Genomic DNA, 17,958 nt, shown 5'->3' with positions numbered 1-17,958 from the left:
CTTTGGTATATTTGTACTTGGTCCGTTACGAGTGGCACGGTGGTGCAGGGGTTAGCACTGTTGCCTCACAGCAAGAAGGTTCCAGGTTTGAACCTCACAGGGATGGGGGCCTTTCTGTATGGAGTTTGCATGTTCTCCCTGTGTCTGCATGGGTTTCCTCTGGGTGCTCCAGTTTCCTCCTACGGTTCAAAGACGTAGATTAGGTAAAATACCCACTGGGGTTGTACAAAACAGTGCATACTTAGTGCTGGTTCCTAGACTGGGGAGGGCTGCGTCAGGAAGGGCATCTGGTGTAAAACCTATGCCAAATCCAATCGCTGACGAACGGGAACAGGCGAAAGTAGTAGTAGTACTAGGCACATAATCTGACATGATTACACAAATGACTGATTGTGCGTGCGAGATATAAATGACGTATGGTAGAGATAATTATAAAGATTAACTTACGTATGTAAATGCATGTCTGTAGGCCCTGTCAAAGCAATCGGAAAATTTCAGCATGTGAAATGCCAAAAAGCAATTTCCAAAGTGGTCGAGCTTTCACTTGTCAGCCCAATTAACTAACCCCATACATATCAGATGTACAGGCTATCTATCTATCTATCTATCTATCTATCTATCTATCTATCTATCTATACACACACTTTATTTATATATATTAGATAGATAGATAGATAGATAGATAGATAGATAGATAGATAGAATGGTGGGGCGGCACGGTGGTGTAGTGGTTAGTCTTGCTGTCGCCTCACAGCAAGAAGGTCCGGGTTCGAGCCCCGGGGCCGGTGAGGGCCTTTCTGTGTGGAGTTTGCATGTTCTCCCCGTGTCCGCGTGGGTTTCCTCCGGGTGCTCCGGTTTCCCCCACAGTCCAAAGACATGCAGGTTAGGTTAACTGGTGACTCTAAATTGACCGTAGGTGTGAATGTGAGTGTGAATGGTTGTCTGTGTCTATGTGTCAGCCCTGTGATGACCTGGCGACTTGTCCAGGGTGTACCCCGCCTTTCGCCCGTAGTCAGCTGGGATAGGCTCCAGCTTGCCTGCGACCCTGTAGAAGGATAAAGCGGCTAGAGATAATGAGATGAGATGAGATAGAATGGTGGTGTAGTGGTTAGCACTGTTGCCTCACAGCAAGAAGGTTCCAGGTTCGAACCTCATGGCCGACAGGGGCCTTTCTGTGCGGAGTTTGCATGTTCTCCCCGTGTCCACGTGGGTTTCCTCTGGGTGCTCTGGTTTCCCCCACAGTCCAAAGACATGCAGGTTAGGTTAACTGGTGACTCTAAATTGACCGTAGGTGTGAATGTGAGTGTGAATGGTTGTCTGTGTCTATGTGTCAGCCCTGTGATGACCTGGCGACTTGTCCAGGGTGTACCCCGCCTTTCGCCCATAGTCAGCTGGGATAGGCTCCAGCTTGCCTGCGACCCTGTAGAACAGGATAAGTGGCTACAGATAATGGATGGATGGATAAATATACATGTATATACACACACACACACGTTAATCAGTTCAAAAACACTTATCGGCAAGTTTAATCATTGACCTTACTCTTTGGATTTTTCTGATGTGGTTTTATCATGTCTTGGTGGGTCAGCTGGTTTGGATATCCCACCCCACTGTGGGTCACTTGGGTGGTGTGCATTTGAATAACCTGAAAGGTGAGTCGAGTGGTGCAGCCAAAATATTTCCTACATTGTTGATCAGAATAACACTTATTGAATGACCAGCACTAACTAACTAACTATACTACAAGCTACAGGGCAAATATAACCTGACTACATTGCCATGATTGTCACAACTTCTGCTAGGTAATAGCTTCTTTTCATTAGCTGTCTTGGTTTTAAGCAACAGACAAGAAGCAGCTACATGGTATGATGAAATAAAAGTATACTGTGTGTACAAAGAAAAGCAGCAAGAAGAAGAAACCTTTGTTACATGCACACTTCAAGCACAGTGAAATCCATCCTCTGCATTTAACCCATCCGAAGCAGTGAACACACGCACACACACCCAGAGCAGCCACACCAGAGCACCCGGGGAGCAGTCAGGGGTTAGGTACCTTGCTCAAGGGCACTTCAACCCAAGGCTGCCCCACATTAACCTAACTGTATGTCTTTGGACTGTGGAGGAAACCAGAGGAAACCCACACAGAGAACATGCAAACTCCACACAGAAAGGTCCTCGCTGGCCACTGGGTTCGAACCCGGAACCTTCTTGCTGTGAGGCGACCGTGCTAACCACTACACCACCGTGCCGTAATCATTAAATGTAGTTAAGGGTAAACTAGCTAGTTAATATTTACATATCCACATACGGTATCTAACTGTTCTTCCTCAGCTTCTATTTTTTTTTTTAAAGAAATTTTAACTATGTAGCTCTTGTACAAAACTAAAGAAACCCTAGTTTTGCACTGGAGATACATCGCTAACCCTTCAGACGCCAAATACCTTTGACGTACCTTCTATTTCAATAAAAAAACAAAGTAGGGAAATGAAAATAAAATGCGTAATTCATTTCCCAACATCAGTTATTGCACAAATGTGACCAGGAACAGAAACTACACTTGCAACAGAGTTATCCATGTGAATAAAGTTCAAAGTTCATTCACAATAACGAAACAAGAAACATTTGTTACCAAAAGAAAAATAAATGTATTTTGTCAACCATGTTGTCAATCGTGGATATGTATTAAAGTCATTTAATGTTTACAGTTCATTTGTGTCAGGAGGTGAACTTTGGTCCAAATCCCATATAAACACAACCCTTTAACCAACCGGTATTGTGCATAAATAGACAAAGAGCCAACTCAGGAATGCTGGGAAACAGAACAACAATCTTTCCATCCTATTATTAACATATTCGTACAAAATATTCTAAATACATCAATGCAAAATGCCTGTATGTTTATGTAAACAAATTGCTTTCAAAACAGCTCCCTTCAGCAAACAATGCATCTTTGGCAAACCTTCATATAAATATATACATACACACTTGTATCTCCATCCTGGGGTGGCTGGCAGTGGCAGAAGCGGCCAGTACGTCATACTGATAAAGTGCTTTGTAACCACATGCAGTGCACACAATATACTGGACGTTTACGCAGTAACGTGCGCTTTGTGGCTTGGGGCTTGACTTCTAAAGACTAATGCTTCAAAAATTTCAGTTAAAATGTACATTTTTGAGATGTAAATCATTAAAATCAAAATCAGGCATTAGCAGCAAAAATATTCCCTATACAAACCTTAGATTTAAATGTTTAAATGTATAAGAGATCATAAATCATGATACAGTAAAGCACCTTCATTTACACAAGAAAATCCTTCCATTTCAAAAGAAAAAAAAAATAAAAAAAGATTTCAGGTCCCACGTACAACGGTTGCTTTGTGTCTCCAAATGAAATAACTTTAAATATCATCAACGATAGCTGAACCAAAGGAAGGAAAATAAAACGTTGAAAGCTATAAATACAATAAATAGTTTTGATCAGTGCTCACAGGGACTGTCTAACTAACTCTCGTCCCTGGAGAGAAGTGTGCTGGCCAGAGTCCTTGAAGAACTCCACTGCAAACCTCACTGTGTTAAGACTACAGCATGCAGATACAGCAAGATCTCCATGTTCGCCGTCTTCTCCCTCTTTCGTCCATTTCTACTGCACTAGGAGTCTTTGAGGTACGTATGATTCCCCGACTGGCCGCTCCACTGCGCTGCGCTGCGCTGCGCTGCGGTGTGGTAGATGGCGTTAGATCTTGGTGACGTAGTTGTTAGGGAAAAGGCCCTGTTTACCTCTCAGCCTCCCTGTCCACCATCCTGAGGCGTCTGAGGAGAAAAGACGCAAGATAAAGAATGAGAGGTTTCAGTTAATTTATTTCAGGGAGTCCTTAAAGGAGCAGGTTTTTGGCGTTGCATGTAGTGGTTCACTGAACAGCTACTTTACAAAATCTTTTTGTATTCTATAAACTCCATGTAGAACAGAGCCTGTTTACATTACTAGAAGTTGAACGCTGAGCTATCTTTTAAGCAGATGAAACATTTAAAATTACAACATAGCATTTTTTCCCCACACTTATCTGACTAATGCCCTCCTTAACTAGTCACTCACTTTAATTAGGCATATCAGGTGAAAATTCAAATTCAATCCAAATTGCTTGAAACTGCTCTCATTCAGTGCGTTTACATGCACATCCAAATCGAGCTACTGTTGGTAATTGAGCTAAGGGTCCCAGCAGGGGTGCCAGAGAAATCCAATCCTACATGCACACAAGGAAATCGAGCTATTGTGTGAGGTACATTGTGCACCCGAGCCACAGGTGACGCTACACGCCCCATCGTGTTGGTACACTTCCGGTTGTCGTCATGAAGAAGAGCTATTCAAGAGTATAAACAAAGTTCTCCTTGTTCCTCCTGACCTCTTTTGCTGCTCGCTACTACTACTGTTGTCATGCCGACCGAGGCTGTTGTGTTTCCCGCTTGTGGTCTCGTCACTTGTCACTTCCGGAAGGGGCAGTGCTGAAGTAAGTAGCTCGACTACGTAGCTCGATCGGGTTTACATGCACTAAGTAGCTCGGCTACAATCGCATAATCTAGGTCGCGTAGCTCGATTATGAGAGATCCCGTTCGGTTCGATTTCAGCCGAGCTAAGGTGTTTCCATGGCATTTAGAACTTCGATTTCAGTCGAGCTACGGCAGAAATTCGATTTTCTTTATGTGCATGTAAATGCACTGATTGAATTCAGAATTGAATGCTAAACAACATACTTTTTACAGAATTAAAATATGTTTGTCCTTTCTTGAGATATTACAAATCAAAGTTTGAAAAAACGGCTTAATTTTTTAGAAAACTGACGCAAGATTATGGATTACGATCACATGGTCCAAAATGGGCCTCATTAACGAATGAGATCAAATGTTTTTTCTTAATAACTTTTCTATTTTTCCAAGATATTTACATGGAAATTAGCAGGCACATAGATGGTTGTATACCGAATACAAAGTTTGAAAAATTAGGAAAAGCATATTAGTAATTAATTAGTATTAATTATGCTAATTAGCTAAAACGCTAAATCGGTACACTCAATAAAAAAAGTAATAAAAGATTATTTCTAATACCCTCTTTGCACTCTGTAGGGCTTTGTATTTCCCAAAAGTAACGCCTACTCATGTTTATATGAAAGAATATAAATGATTCTTATTTCAATTAATATTCACCTCTTTCAAGGCTAACCTTGAAAAATCTGCATGATCCACATCTGATAAACATTTCCAGTTAACTGAATTGAAATTGACACTCACATTTCTGACTTCCGTTTTTTTTTTAAATCTCACTCCAACCATTAAGATCTCAATATTTTTCATCAAAACAACTAAAGTTATATTCTAAAATAGTTATTTATTTACACGAATCAGGTTGATTTGAAAAAACAAGTAGGTAAAGCTATGAAAACTCACTTCAATGTCTCCCGTGAATCATAACATCAAAACTAGCAGATTGAAAATTTTGCTCAATCCTTCATCAGAAACAGTGAGAGCAAGAGAACATCCCTATAAAAGTTATCTGATTGATATTGACGAGTAATTCAGTCAGAAACCAATCAGGAGAGAGAGAGCGCGAGAGAGAGCCTGAGCACTTTCCCGTGACTCAAAAAGCACCGGCAGTTTCCCGACGTCACACGAGCAGAGTTTTTACTCTGTTGTACCGACTTCAACCTGCCGTTACTCCCAAAATACTGAACAGATCTTATCGAGATAAATTTCTGTGGAAATCAGAAATTCTAAGCTTTTTAATGATAGCATTCATGAGAGAAAATATTCAAGAGTTAAGCAATGACAGATTTGGAAACTTAGATGAGCATCTGCATGTACAGTTTTCACAGCACGGCCAGCGAGCGTCTGGACCAGACTTGGGAACGTGCTCTACAGGACAGGATGTTCAAAGTTTGGGATATTTTTATAATAAAGCCTGATACTTTTCCAGAACTTTGTCCCAGACCTGTTTTGATCACTCCTCAGTGTTGATGATGCTGTATTTTTTTTTTTTGGTTATGTTCTCTAAAAAAAAAACCAAAAAAAAAAAAAAACCTCTGGGACTTGATGTATTCATATTAAGATCTCATAACACTTTAATTACACACAATTGTACTAAACTCCTGTCAACTGATTATGTGACTGTGTGCTTGTGTCGTGTCTATGGTCCCCGTGCCTATGAATTATTCCACTTGCTCACCTTCCATGACGATTTCAATGATGTCATCAGCATTGAAGCTAAGCTCGTCTGTGTCCTGGGCGTCGTAGGCGTACAGAGCTTTACACTGAGGCACCTGAGGCTTGGGTTTGGGAGCAGGTTTGGGTCGTCCACCTCCCGGGGTGGGCCTGTTAGCCGACTGCCTGTGAGCCCTGAAACACAACGTGAGACAGTAATCAGACTCACTGCAGCATCACGTGGGGCTCGGGACTCCCCTGAGACGTTACAGAAGCCACTGTGAGCATGCTTTAAGTGAGCAAAGTGAAGTTAACTAGAAGGTGAAGTTAACTTTACTTTCAGCCGTAAAAATAAAGCATCGTGTGGTTTTGCCTGTGATTGCTTCAATTTCAGACCAATGACTTTCATGCTGATGATTTCATGTTGACCACAAGGTGGCGCGAGATACAAGCATTTCACAAAACTACCACATTAAAGGACGAGTTATGTTGGGAACTGGATTTGAATACATTTGAAATCATGACAAAATCTGATGTGTTTAAATATTATAGTGTAGTAAAATCATGAACTCAAAGGAATACTCATTTTTCAAACCTACCACATCTGGAGCGTATGCGTGTTTAAATCAGAAGTATATGAAATTGTTTTGGTAAGGCAGCTCATGTCGGTCACATCCTAAGACATTTACTGCAACTAAAGTTGTGTAAACAGGCTCTTAGTACTGGGAAACGTGACGAAACAAATATCTGTGGTTAATCACGTATTCTACAGATGTGGTAGGAAGACGTTGGATTAAAACACTGCAGTATTCCTTTAACAGGTCATATTTTTCTAAAGTCAGTCTCTACAAAGCAGAGATGAGAGAGTCGTAACTCTCAGAACATTTCAGTCATTGGTGAAACAGCTCACATCCCCTCTGCACCACTCTCAGAAGACCTGTGTACTTTGAGTAGGAGTTTGCACAGAACTGTCAGTGGGAGAACAGGCTGAATCCAACATCTCTCCTGGGGCCTCGTGGAACTGTTTGTGTGATGTGCCGAGGACCCAGGAGAGGTTCAGTAAGACAACAGCAAAGCCAGGAACAGATACAGAACATGATTCAATCCCAAACCAGCTTAAGCTTTGTAATCTCTGCTTTCTGATATGAAAGAATTGTTCAGAATGGTTCAAACTGACAAGTCTCCGATTTACCTAAATACAGTCAACAGCTAGGACATGTTCGGTGTCCAGAGTTTGCTTCTTTATTTCGGCGGTGGAGCTATGAGGCTTATTATTCTATCCACATTCACTGGACATGAGCAATCACACGCTCTAATTGGCTACTCTACTACTAGGATATCAGCTCATATACCATGAGAAGAGAAAAACAAAATGGCGGAGTGTGCTGCTGAACCAACCGAGGACGAAATAAAAACTCGACTCGAAAACAAAACCCCCAAAAATACAAAAAAAAAGCAACAAAATACGGAATAAAAGTATTTGATGGTAAGAACTTTTTTTTTTCCCCAAGAATTATTATGATCGCATTTTTCACAGATTGCTCCTGTCATTTCGCCAGTTTGTTTACTTTCTAAGCGGAAATGATTTTGTCGGACGTTTTGTATAAAGTTTTGATTTATCGAATTTGCAAAAAATAAAAATGCTCCGTTTCTCAAAATCCAGTGAATGTGGATAGAATAAAACAGTCATTCTGCTCAATCTCATCGTACACGGCTTATAGCCGACTCAGCGCTACAGTATGTACCTCATCAGCCATCAGCTCACGTACGACTCAATTTTGTGGAATAACTTAACTATAGGCACAAAAATTCATACGCTTGCTCTAAACAAGTATCTTAATCAACATAAACTTTTTATAAATCATCTATTTGCTAAAATAGTAGAGATAATCTGTATGTATGTATGAACGTAACTTGTACATTATGTGTGAACTCTACTATATTATCCGCATAACGTCCAGCTTTCCAATACAATTCCGCCTTCAAACTCGGGAATACGCGGACTAAGCAGGCAGAATTATACAAAACTGTGGTAAATAAGAAGGAGCAAGATGTTTATTCAAAATAGCTGCTCATATACTGTTACAGAATTCAGCGACATGGTGATGTTTTGTTTGTTTTATGTAGCTTGAGGTGTACATTTATTTGTGTACATTTAGGGAAAAGATTTTGGCTGAGACAGGCTTCCTTTACTCGGAGTTATATTACCCTTGTAGTTCCAGTACAAAACTAAAGAAGCAAACTGCACATGTCTCGGCTGATGAGCTGCTTCTGGAGCAGAGGGACATTTGATTAGATAAGTATTTAATTATAGCATCCAGCTCCTTTCCTTTTCATTTGGATGCAGATAATCTGTCAGCACTTAGTATTGTGAACAGCTTTCCAGTATTTTGATGTAAATTCACGGATCTCCAATAAGGAAATTTCTGGGGTAAGAAGGCTTTAGGGCTGATTTGGAATTGCTCATCTCTGTCAAACCTCATACTACAATAAAGCAGATTTGAAACCACAACCAGCACTACTATTGATGACACCACACACACACACACCGACAGACTCACATTCCTCCATTTGCAGATGCCCGCTGGTTTCTGTTACAGTAAAGAGATACATCAGCTAGGTTACACACTGTGTATTGTTGTCTGGCTGATGTGCTGACAAAGAACACTTTATCTAAAGTAAATGTTTACAGCTTCCTCATTTGGTCAGTGCTGTGTGAAAACTTTGTATTGAAAACTTCCCATATTACTGATGTTCATGTTTCTACAGACAGCATGTATTTGTGAAAAGTGTGTGCGCGCACGTGCACGTGTCTATACACTCACCCAGCAGCTCCCTGATCAGGTACCCTGAGACAGTCCAGGTTGGGCTGCTGGGCCGTCTGCCTGGTGTTTCTGTCCTTCAGCTGACTGGCAGTGATGGGCAGGAAAGGACGGGACTGATTACCTGACGCCGGGCTCTGATGCTGCATGTTCCTCTGACTGGTCGTATAATTGGAATGTTTCAGCCCACCATTCTGATGAGCGACTGAAATGAAAATATGAAATTAAAAATGTATTTTTAGACTCCCGACGAGTTCGTTATGCAACAGCACAGTGTATTAATTTTTTAACCACAATGCCAAAGTTTCATTACACAGTCTCTTAAAGGTGGCATATTATACACATTTCCCACAAGTTGACTCAGTTCCCTGAGGTTGTAATGAAATGTCTGTGACATGAATGATTTGGTCAAAATACCACAAGGATAAAGCACCACAGCTCCCTTCTCACACTGTCGAAACAGCCCTGTTCAAAACGGCTGATTTGAGTGCCTGTTCCTTTAAATGATAATGAGCCACGGCTCAATCCACCTCCCTCTTCTACCGGCCAATCAGGAAGCACTTCCTTATGGATATTTGTTTACAAAAGACCGCTCTCAAGCCCTGAGTGGAGATACTCAGATGAGGGGGCGGGATCATTTTAATGAGGTCATCTCCTTGTGACAGAGAAAATTGTTGAAGCTTATGTTTTCTGAAATAGGCAGCACAAAAGAAATTGACTGGGTGTCTTATTTCAGAGTTTGTTGTTGGTAGGGTTCCAGATACCCAAATGTACAGTGGGGCAAAAAAGTATTTAGTCAGCCACCAATTGTGCAAGTTCTCCCACTTAAAAAGACGAGAGAGGCCTGTAATTTTCATCATAGGTACACTTCAACTATGAGAGACAGAATGGGGGGAAAGAATCCAGGAAATCACATTGTAGGATTTTTAATGAATTAATTGGTAAATTCCTCGGTAAAATAAGTATTTGGTCACCTACAAACAAGCAAGATTTCTGGCTCTCACAGACCTGTAACTACTTCTTTAAGAGGCTCCTCTGTCCTCCACTTGTTACCTGTATTAATGGCACCTGTTTGAACTCGTTATCAGTATAAAAGACACCTGTCCACAACCTCAAACAGTCACACTCCAAACTCCACTATGGCCAAGACCAAAGAGCTGTCAAAGGACACCAGAAACAAAATTGTAGACCTGCACCAGGCTGGGAAGAATGAATCTGCAATAGGTAAGCAGCTTGGTGTGAAGAAATCAACTGTGGGAGCAATTATTAGAAAATGGAAGACATACAAGACCACTGATAATCTCCCTCAATCTTGGGCTCCACGCAAGATCTCACCCCGTGGGGTCAAAATGATCACAAGAACGGTGAACAAAAATCCCAGAACCACACGGGGGGACCTAGTGAATGACCTGCAGACAGCTGGGACCAAAGTAACAAAGGCTACCATCAGTAACACACTACGCTACCAGGGACTCAAATCCTGCAGTGCCAGACATGTCCCCCTGCTTAAGCCAGTACATGTCCAGGCGCATCTGAAGTTTGCTAGAGAGCATTTGGATGATCCAGGAGAGGATTGGGAGAATGTCATATGGTCAGATGAAACCAAAATAGAATTTTTTGGTAAAAACTCAACTTGTTGTGTTTGGAGGAGAAAGAATGCTGAGTTGCATCCAAAGAACACCATACCTACTGTGAAACATGGGGGTGGAAACATCATGCTTTGGGGCTGTTTTTCTGCAAAGGGACCAGGACGACTGATCCGTGTAAAGGAAAGAATGAATGGGGCCATGTATCGTGAGATTTTGAGTGAAAACCTCCTTCCATCAGCAAGGGCATTGAAGATGAAACATGGCTGGGTCTTTCAGCATGACAATGATCCCAAACACACCGCCCGGGCAACGAAGGAGTGGCTTAGCCAGTCTCCAGATCTCAACCCCATAGAAAATCTTTGGAGGGAGTTGAAAGTCCGTGTTGCCCAGCGACAGCCCCAAAACATCACTGCTCTAGAGGAGATCTGCATGGAGGAATGGGCCAAAATACCAGCAACAGTGTGTGAAAACCTTGTGAAGACTTACAGAAAACGTTTGACCTCTGTCATTGCCAACAAAGGGTATATAACAAAGTATTGAGATGAACTTTTGTTATTGACCAAATACTTATTTTCCACCATAATTTGCAAATAAATTTTTTAAAAATCAGACAATGTGATTTTTCTGGATTTTTTTTTCTCATTTTGTCTCTCATAGTTGAGGGATACCTATGATGAAAATTACAGGCCTCTCTCGTCTTTTTAAGTGGGAGAACTTGCACAATTGGTGACTGACTAAATACTTTTTGCCCCACTGTATGTGCACAAGCACTGAACAAGTGAGGTTTTTTTTCATATTATGTCTCCTCAGGGCCGTAGCCAGCATTTTAAAAATCACCGAGATCCGTGATGCGCGTGCCGAAAAATTTTCGACATATTTAAATGAGAGGGTTGAATTACACGTCACACAAGAGATCGATTCCTGAAATTACTTTTCACGGTGTTTGAACTGAATATCATCAGTTTTGAAAACAAAAAATCATGCATGTGGCAAGAGTAAGAATAATTTAAGCTTGTTTAATGGTTTGATCTGGCCCAAACAATGAGGACAAAACTGCGCTCCTTCGAAAATGTAAATTTAACAGCTTCATGAAAGTGCGCTGATGGTTACCATGAAAAAACCGTGTCTACTGCACTGCGTTCCTCCCCCGAGTCGCACACTCATTCGTTTTTGCTCAGAGCTCGTGCACCAAACAGACACAGAAGACAGAATCAACATTTAACATAATTAACAATGCACTTTTTACGGAGACATTTTAATGTTATTCTTTATTTTTTTATCTAGTTGAATATTTAGCGTACAAATGTATTTTCAGCTCTTAAAAATGACCGAGGTCCGGACCTCAGTGCCTACGGCCATGTGTCCCCTTTAATACTGCTGACGTTGGAAGTTTTAGTTGTGTGATTTTTTTTTTTTTTTTTGTGTGTGTGTGTGTGTGTGTGTTAGTTACCTGGAGGGCCGGGAGCAATCCGTGCTGGGATATGCTGGTGTGTTCTAAATGTGTTGGAACGATTCACAGTGGGGCCTTTCTTAGTAGGTCCTGAAAAACAATATACTCAATTACACACATCACACTTTGTGTTATTAAACACAATAATACAGCACTAGACACACCAATGGGTGTTTTACAAGTGACCAAGAATCCTACTCTCGTTCTGTCTACATGTCTACTCTACACTCCTACTTTTGCAAAATACTACTGATCAGAGAAGTGACCAGGAAAGAGGTGACGTTCCCAGTGTTTTGAGAAAAAAAGTCTCTAAAATCACGACACTCTCTCACAATTACACTACAAACTTCTTCAGCCTAGCAAAATTCAAAACACACACATCTTCCCCTCCACCCCAAATGCAGTCAATCAGCTGAGAGATGTTTGTCTTTTCCAAGATTTGCTTTTTAAATTTTAATACTACAGCCCTGATGAATGCTTGAATCTGATTGGACAGCGTTGATTAATGTTCTATCACAGCACAGCTCTGACCGTAGTGCTTCTCCTAATACATTATCATTTCTACAGTAACAGCTCATTGACAGGGACCTGTATGGAAGACGCGCCACATAATGTACCATGGAAGGAGTCTTCAGTGTTGGCGTTTTGTAACACTCAGAGGTAAAGCTGGACCATAAAATTCATATGATTGAAGATGCCGTATTTCCTGTTTAACAAGTGGCCATTTTTGTCTTATTAAATGCCAAGAGGCTAGTGAGCGACTGGTAGTTTATAGGAGTGTTGTAGTCGAGTCACTAACCCTCGAGTCCGAGCCCAGTCTCGAATCCTCAGTGTTCAAGTCCGAGTCAAGTCCAAGTCATTAAAAATAACTGAGTCGAGTCCACTGATCAGAGTCCACTATTGATCTGAGTTGAGTCCGAGAACAAGACTCCACCCGCACCATGTGACGGTGGCTGTTTCAGCGGCATTAACGTTAGTTTGTTCCTGAACATGACGTATGAACAGGTGAATGTACATTCTCTCTGTCAGGGAGTGTGAAGTATTCTGTCAGAGCTGGTTGGGAGACGGATGTAAGTGCAGAAAGTGCATTTATTAATACAAGTGAAGACGGTAAACAATCCAGAACGGCAGGCAAAATCAGAAAATGGTGAAACAGGCAATAGGTCGAGCGAGGCACAAACAGGCTATCGTAGACTCGGCAGAATCAAAGACAAGAAACAGGAAATCAGGGATCAGGAACCCAAACAAGGAACTAAGGCTCGGTAATGTGTCAGCAACGCAACTCAATACTTCGCAAAGTAAGTGGGGTTTTTTTCACAGTTTTTATATCGGCGTACTGACTGCGCCTTAATCCTGTGCAGGTGCGAGTCATTTGTGGTGCATGTGAGAGCCCACTTGGTGCGCAGGCTGTCTGGAGCACGCCTGAGAGTCTATCTAATGCACACACCAAGGCGTGCAGGTGTGACACTTTTGCACAAAATTAGCATAAAAATGAATGTAGATATAAATATCTTATACCAAATTATTATGGCATGTTACAAAAAAATAAAGAAAAAAATCTGAGTCCTCGTCTCCAATTTACGAGTCTGAATGCATTTAATACACGAGTCCAAGTCATCAGCGCTCAAGTCCAAGTCGAGTCATGAGTACTTAAAATTAGGGCATGAGTCGGACTCGAGTCAGAGTCCTAGACTCGAGTACTACAAGCCTGGTTTATAGCTGTTATAACAGACACTAACTAGTTTTGCAACTGTTCCACAACATTAAATGTAACTATAAACTAACAAAAAAAATCTTAATCATGCAATAAATAAATAAATAAATAAATAAATAACCGGCAAATTGCTGTGGTATTTTTAAAAAAAAACACTTCAAGACGTGCTGTTAGAGGAACAACGAGACCATCAATGACGGTGTAGCTCACTCTGGCCCTCTCTAGTCCAGAAGGAACAATCTAAAGTGGGCCACCTTGCGCAATAAATGTTACAAGCTATATACAAGCTATACATAGAAGCTATATACACCCGAGGAATACCAACCTATTTGCCAGAAAGAATCCAAAACGGCGAGGAATTGACCAAGGAGAAGCGAATTTTGTTCAACTGCTCATTAAGGCTTAATTAGTACATAAGTTCATTAATAATTGTAATTAAGCAAATCTGGGTAGAAGTTATATGCACCCTAGGTACCCCTACCTTCATGTCAGAAAGAATCAAAATCGGTGAAGAATTGAGGGAGAAGTAGTGATTTTTGTGGAAACTGGTCATTAGGGCTTAATTACTCCATATCTTCATTATTAATTGCAATTATGCAAATTTGGGTAGAAGCTATATTCACCCCAGGCAGACCTACCTTCCTGCCAAAAAGAATAAAAATCGGTGAAGAATTGAGAGAGAAGAAGCGATTTTCGTGAAATGTAGACGACGGACGACACATGATGGCATAAGCTCATCTTCATCGCCTGTTAGCCAGATGAGCCAATAATTAACTTCCAGGTTAATTATTCCACTTTGCATTGGGCCACATTACACCACCCCATATTTGACTACTTTCCTGGTTACTACAAAAGCCTTAAATCAGGCTACAGCATTTGTACACTGCACTGGGGTCGACCGATAATCGGCCTGGCCGATATATCGGGCCGATATTCTGCATTTTTAGGGTTATCGGTATCGGCCATAATTTCCACCGATATGCTGATAACATGCCTTTTTGCAGCCATTTCGTTCCTAACACGACTGTCACTGCACGTCCTTTCCTGCACTCGCCTCTCTGAGTTCAAGAACACGGTCCCGCCCACCACAACATCTGATTTGTTTGGCACAAGAGATATAGCCAATCGACACGTGTAGCTAAACGCTATGAACTGTTTCAAGGCGGCCGTATGGGCACTCGGGCAGAAGCGGCACAAGGGATACAGCCAATCAACACGCGTAGCTAAATGCTGTGAACTGTTTCAAGGCGGCCGTATGGGCACTCGGGCAGAAGCAGAGCCCACTTCAAGGTAAGGACACGCTGCTTTTGCCGCAATAAGTCACAAACACACAAGTTGCAAAAGCACAACATTATATGTTTACATTCTTCATCTACTACTCGTTAAAATTGTCCATTTGCATCTGTGTAGCCAGGCAAACTTAGCTTACGGAAGGAAGCACTTGAATTAGCCTACAACCAACTAGTCTCGCTGAAACTGCATGTAATGCTTCCTTCACTACAATATAATCCTCCTAAATTGGGAATATTAGGCTTGGGCATTAAAAGCATTAGAATGTAGATGGTTACTTGTTAAGTTGTTACATAATAGGGAGTGATAGCCTACTTTATGTTTGATTTTACTTTTTAAAAAAATGCTGCAGGCAGCTCCCTACACTTGATTTGTTATTTAAAAACTACTTGAAGTTGGTAAGTCTTACTTAGTTCTTAGTGTAAAATAATCCAGAGTGTATTTTCATTTATTTTCCACTGAAAATGGTGAGCTGTAATATAGTAGGGAGTGATTTATTTTTTTATTGGTGAATATTTATTTTATTATTATTTTATTTCTCATTTTATTCTAACTAATGTTTGACTTTATTGTACAAATGCTGCTGGCATCTCCCTGCACCAAATTTCATGTTCAATTTTACAATTAAACATACATTTCATGGATATGAAGGTCTGTGTCAGTGTGTGCTATGTTTAATTTCATGTGAATTATAATGTTTACATTTATCGGTTGCACATATCGGTTATCGGCATCCCAATTCCATAATAATCGGTATCGGTATCGGCCCTGAAAAAAACATATCAGTCGATCCCTACACTGCACCTTATTTTTTCCATGCTGATATTACACCAACTTCCCAATTATACCCAGGACAACAGCTGATCTTCAACAGCAATGAAACTGGAGCAAGAAATGCCTAGGAATAAGAGCGCTCAAGAAGTGCTGTGTTGAGTGCTCCAATACTCACGTGAGTTCTTAGGAAGCCCTGGGCCAATGCTGACCTGCAGCATCTTGTTGGAGGGTTTCAGAATGGCTACATCTCCATGACCCTGCATGAACTGCACCTGTCGAGAACCTCCATTGCTCCATGGCCCCCAGCTCTCCTTCTTCAGCTTCATCTCCAACCTGAACATCAGAACCAAACTCTTCACAAGTCTACTCTGCTTTCAGTGGCAAAGCAATTGCTCACAGGCCATTCTAGTTGAACATGTGCTACGGGAACTTACGTATTGGAGAATTTGAGAGGCAGCTTCCTCTGGGTTTTTTCTTCGTATCTGCGTGACAGCAAGCTGATAAACTCTGTCTTAAAGATGCACTCCAGCAGGCTGTCATACTCCTGTTCATGGAGGATCATAAAGTCATCCTGCAGAGTGCTGCATACCAGAGAGAGGAGGAAAGAGAGAAATAAAAAAAAATACTCGTTTTAAACCATGAATCTCTGTTTTAAACCATGCAACACACTCTCTTTGTTAATCTACCCAGCACCAGCTGTAGATCATGTAAAATTATTTTAGAGCACAAAGTGTTATGTCGCGCTGCGAGTTGAGCCATTTTAAACCAAGATTTTAGAGTGTGCAGCCACACACACACTACACACACTGTCACACACACTTTCTGTAGATCATGTGAAAAAAAAATTTGCAGCATGAGGTCTCATGTCTGATCCAGTTTCTGTCGGTGACCCTCTGCTACAGCTGAGCAAAAACACTTTTCATTTTCTCTGCGGAAATGTAGTCTAGTTTTAGCTTGTGCTTTCTTTTTAGCATCATTGTGGCGTTTATATGCTACACAATGAGGCAAACTTATTTAAAAACTGATAAATTTGGTAAAAATACTTATAAAACTAGCAAAACTACAATGTAAACAGAGAATATAAACAGCCGAGTTGCTCCAAGTGGCCGCTACCTGACATCACCACCACAGAAAGTCCATCCGGTATTCTAAAAAACAAAACAAAACAAAAAAAACCAAACATTTTCTCGACAGCTATCTGGTCTCCAAAAATGAAAGTTTGATTTTTGAAATCTACGACTAATTTTACACAAAATAAGTTTGAAAATCAATCCGCTGGAGGATCCCTTTAAATACATTTACCAGCCACTTTAATACAAAACACCTGCTCATTCTTGCAATTATCAGCCAATCAAATTGAAACAGCACAATGCAGACACAAGTCAAGCGCTGTGTCCAAAATCACTCACTATTCACTATGTAGTGAATTGACCATTTTGTAGTGCTGTCCAAATGTCTCTCATCTCATTATCTCTAGCCGCTTTATCCTGTTCTACAGGGTCGCAGGCAAGCTGGAGCCTATCCCAGCTGACTACGGGCGAAAGGCGGGGTACACCCTGGACAAGTCGCCAGGTCATCACAGGGCTGACACATAGACACAGACAACCATTCACACTCACATTCACACCTACGGTCAATTTAGAGTCACCAGTTAACCTAACCTGCATGTCTTTGGACTGTGGGGGAAACCGGAGCACCCGGAGGAAACCCACGCGGACACTGGGAGAACATGCAAACTCCGCACAGAAAGGCCCTCGCCGGCCACAGGGCTCGAACCCGGACCTTCTTGCTGTGAGGCGACAGCGCTAACCACTACACCACCGTGCCGCCCTATTGGTAACTAAATGCAATTAAATATTATACTTATCGGCCTATTCGGTTTTTAGCCATGTTGGATGTAGCTCGTTTGGTCCACGGCAGGCGTCGCTTATCTGCGCGATCTTCACGAGACTTGTGCAAGACTTCGAAACGACAATTACTGCCTACTTTTTTCAAACTTTCCTGATTGCTATCAAAACAAACAAAACTTCTGGCTTGATTACATCAGCATTCGAAAGATGTACGTCTTTTGACAACGTTGGCAGATGTTGGTCACTTTGATTTCCGCTGTATGTTTTACTTCCATCCTGC

The 17,958-nt window shown here is 41.4% G+C and overlaps 1 protein-coding gene across 2 annotated transcripts in view; it reads right to left on the bottom strand.

Moving 5' to 3' along the window:
- Nucleotides 1–2,621: 2,621 nt before the first annotated feature.
- Nucleotides 2,622–17,958, bottom strand: part of myo1ea (myosin IEa) — a 117,480-nt gene continuing 102,143 nt past the window's right edge. Inside the window, exons 23-29 of one of the 2 annotated variants that reach the window (XM_060911924.1) lie at nt 16,263–16,409; nt 16,004–16,161; nt 12,051–12,140; nt 9,015–9,216; nt 8,751–8,780; nt 6,215–6,384; nt 2,622–3,810 (exon numbers count right to left, since the gene is read on the bottom strand). In XM_060911924.1, coding sequence (XP_060767907.1) covers nt 3,734–3,810; nt 6,215–6,384; nt 8,751–8,780; nt 9,015–9,216; nt 12,051–12,140; nt 16,004–16,161; nt 16,263–16,409 — 874 coding nt within the window. In that variant the 3' untranslated portion in view covers nt 2,622–3,733. The remainder of the gene's footprint in view (nt 3,811–6,214; nt 6,385–8,750; nt 8,781–9,014; nt 9,217–12,050; nt 12,141–16,003; nt 16,162–16,262; nt 16,410–17,958) is intronic. The other variant, XM_060911925.1, reaches the window with a different exon arrangement.

The sequence above is a fragment of the Neoarius graeffei genome, chromosome 27 (genome assembly GCF_027579695.1).
Source record: "Neoarius graeffei isolate fNeoGra1 chromosome 27, fNeoGra1.pri, whole genome shotgun sequence".
NCBI lineage: Eukaryota > Metazoa > Chordata > Actinopteri > Siluriformes > Ariidae > Neoarius > Neoarius graeffei.
Note: the sequence above shows the minus strand (reverse complement) of the source record. Positions and strands in the feature narration are given on the sequence as shown.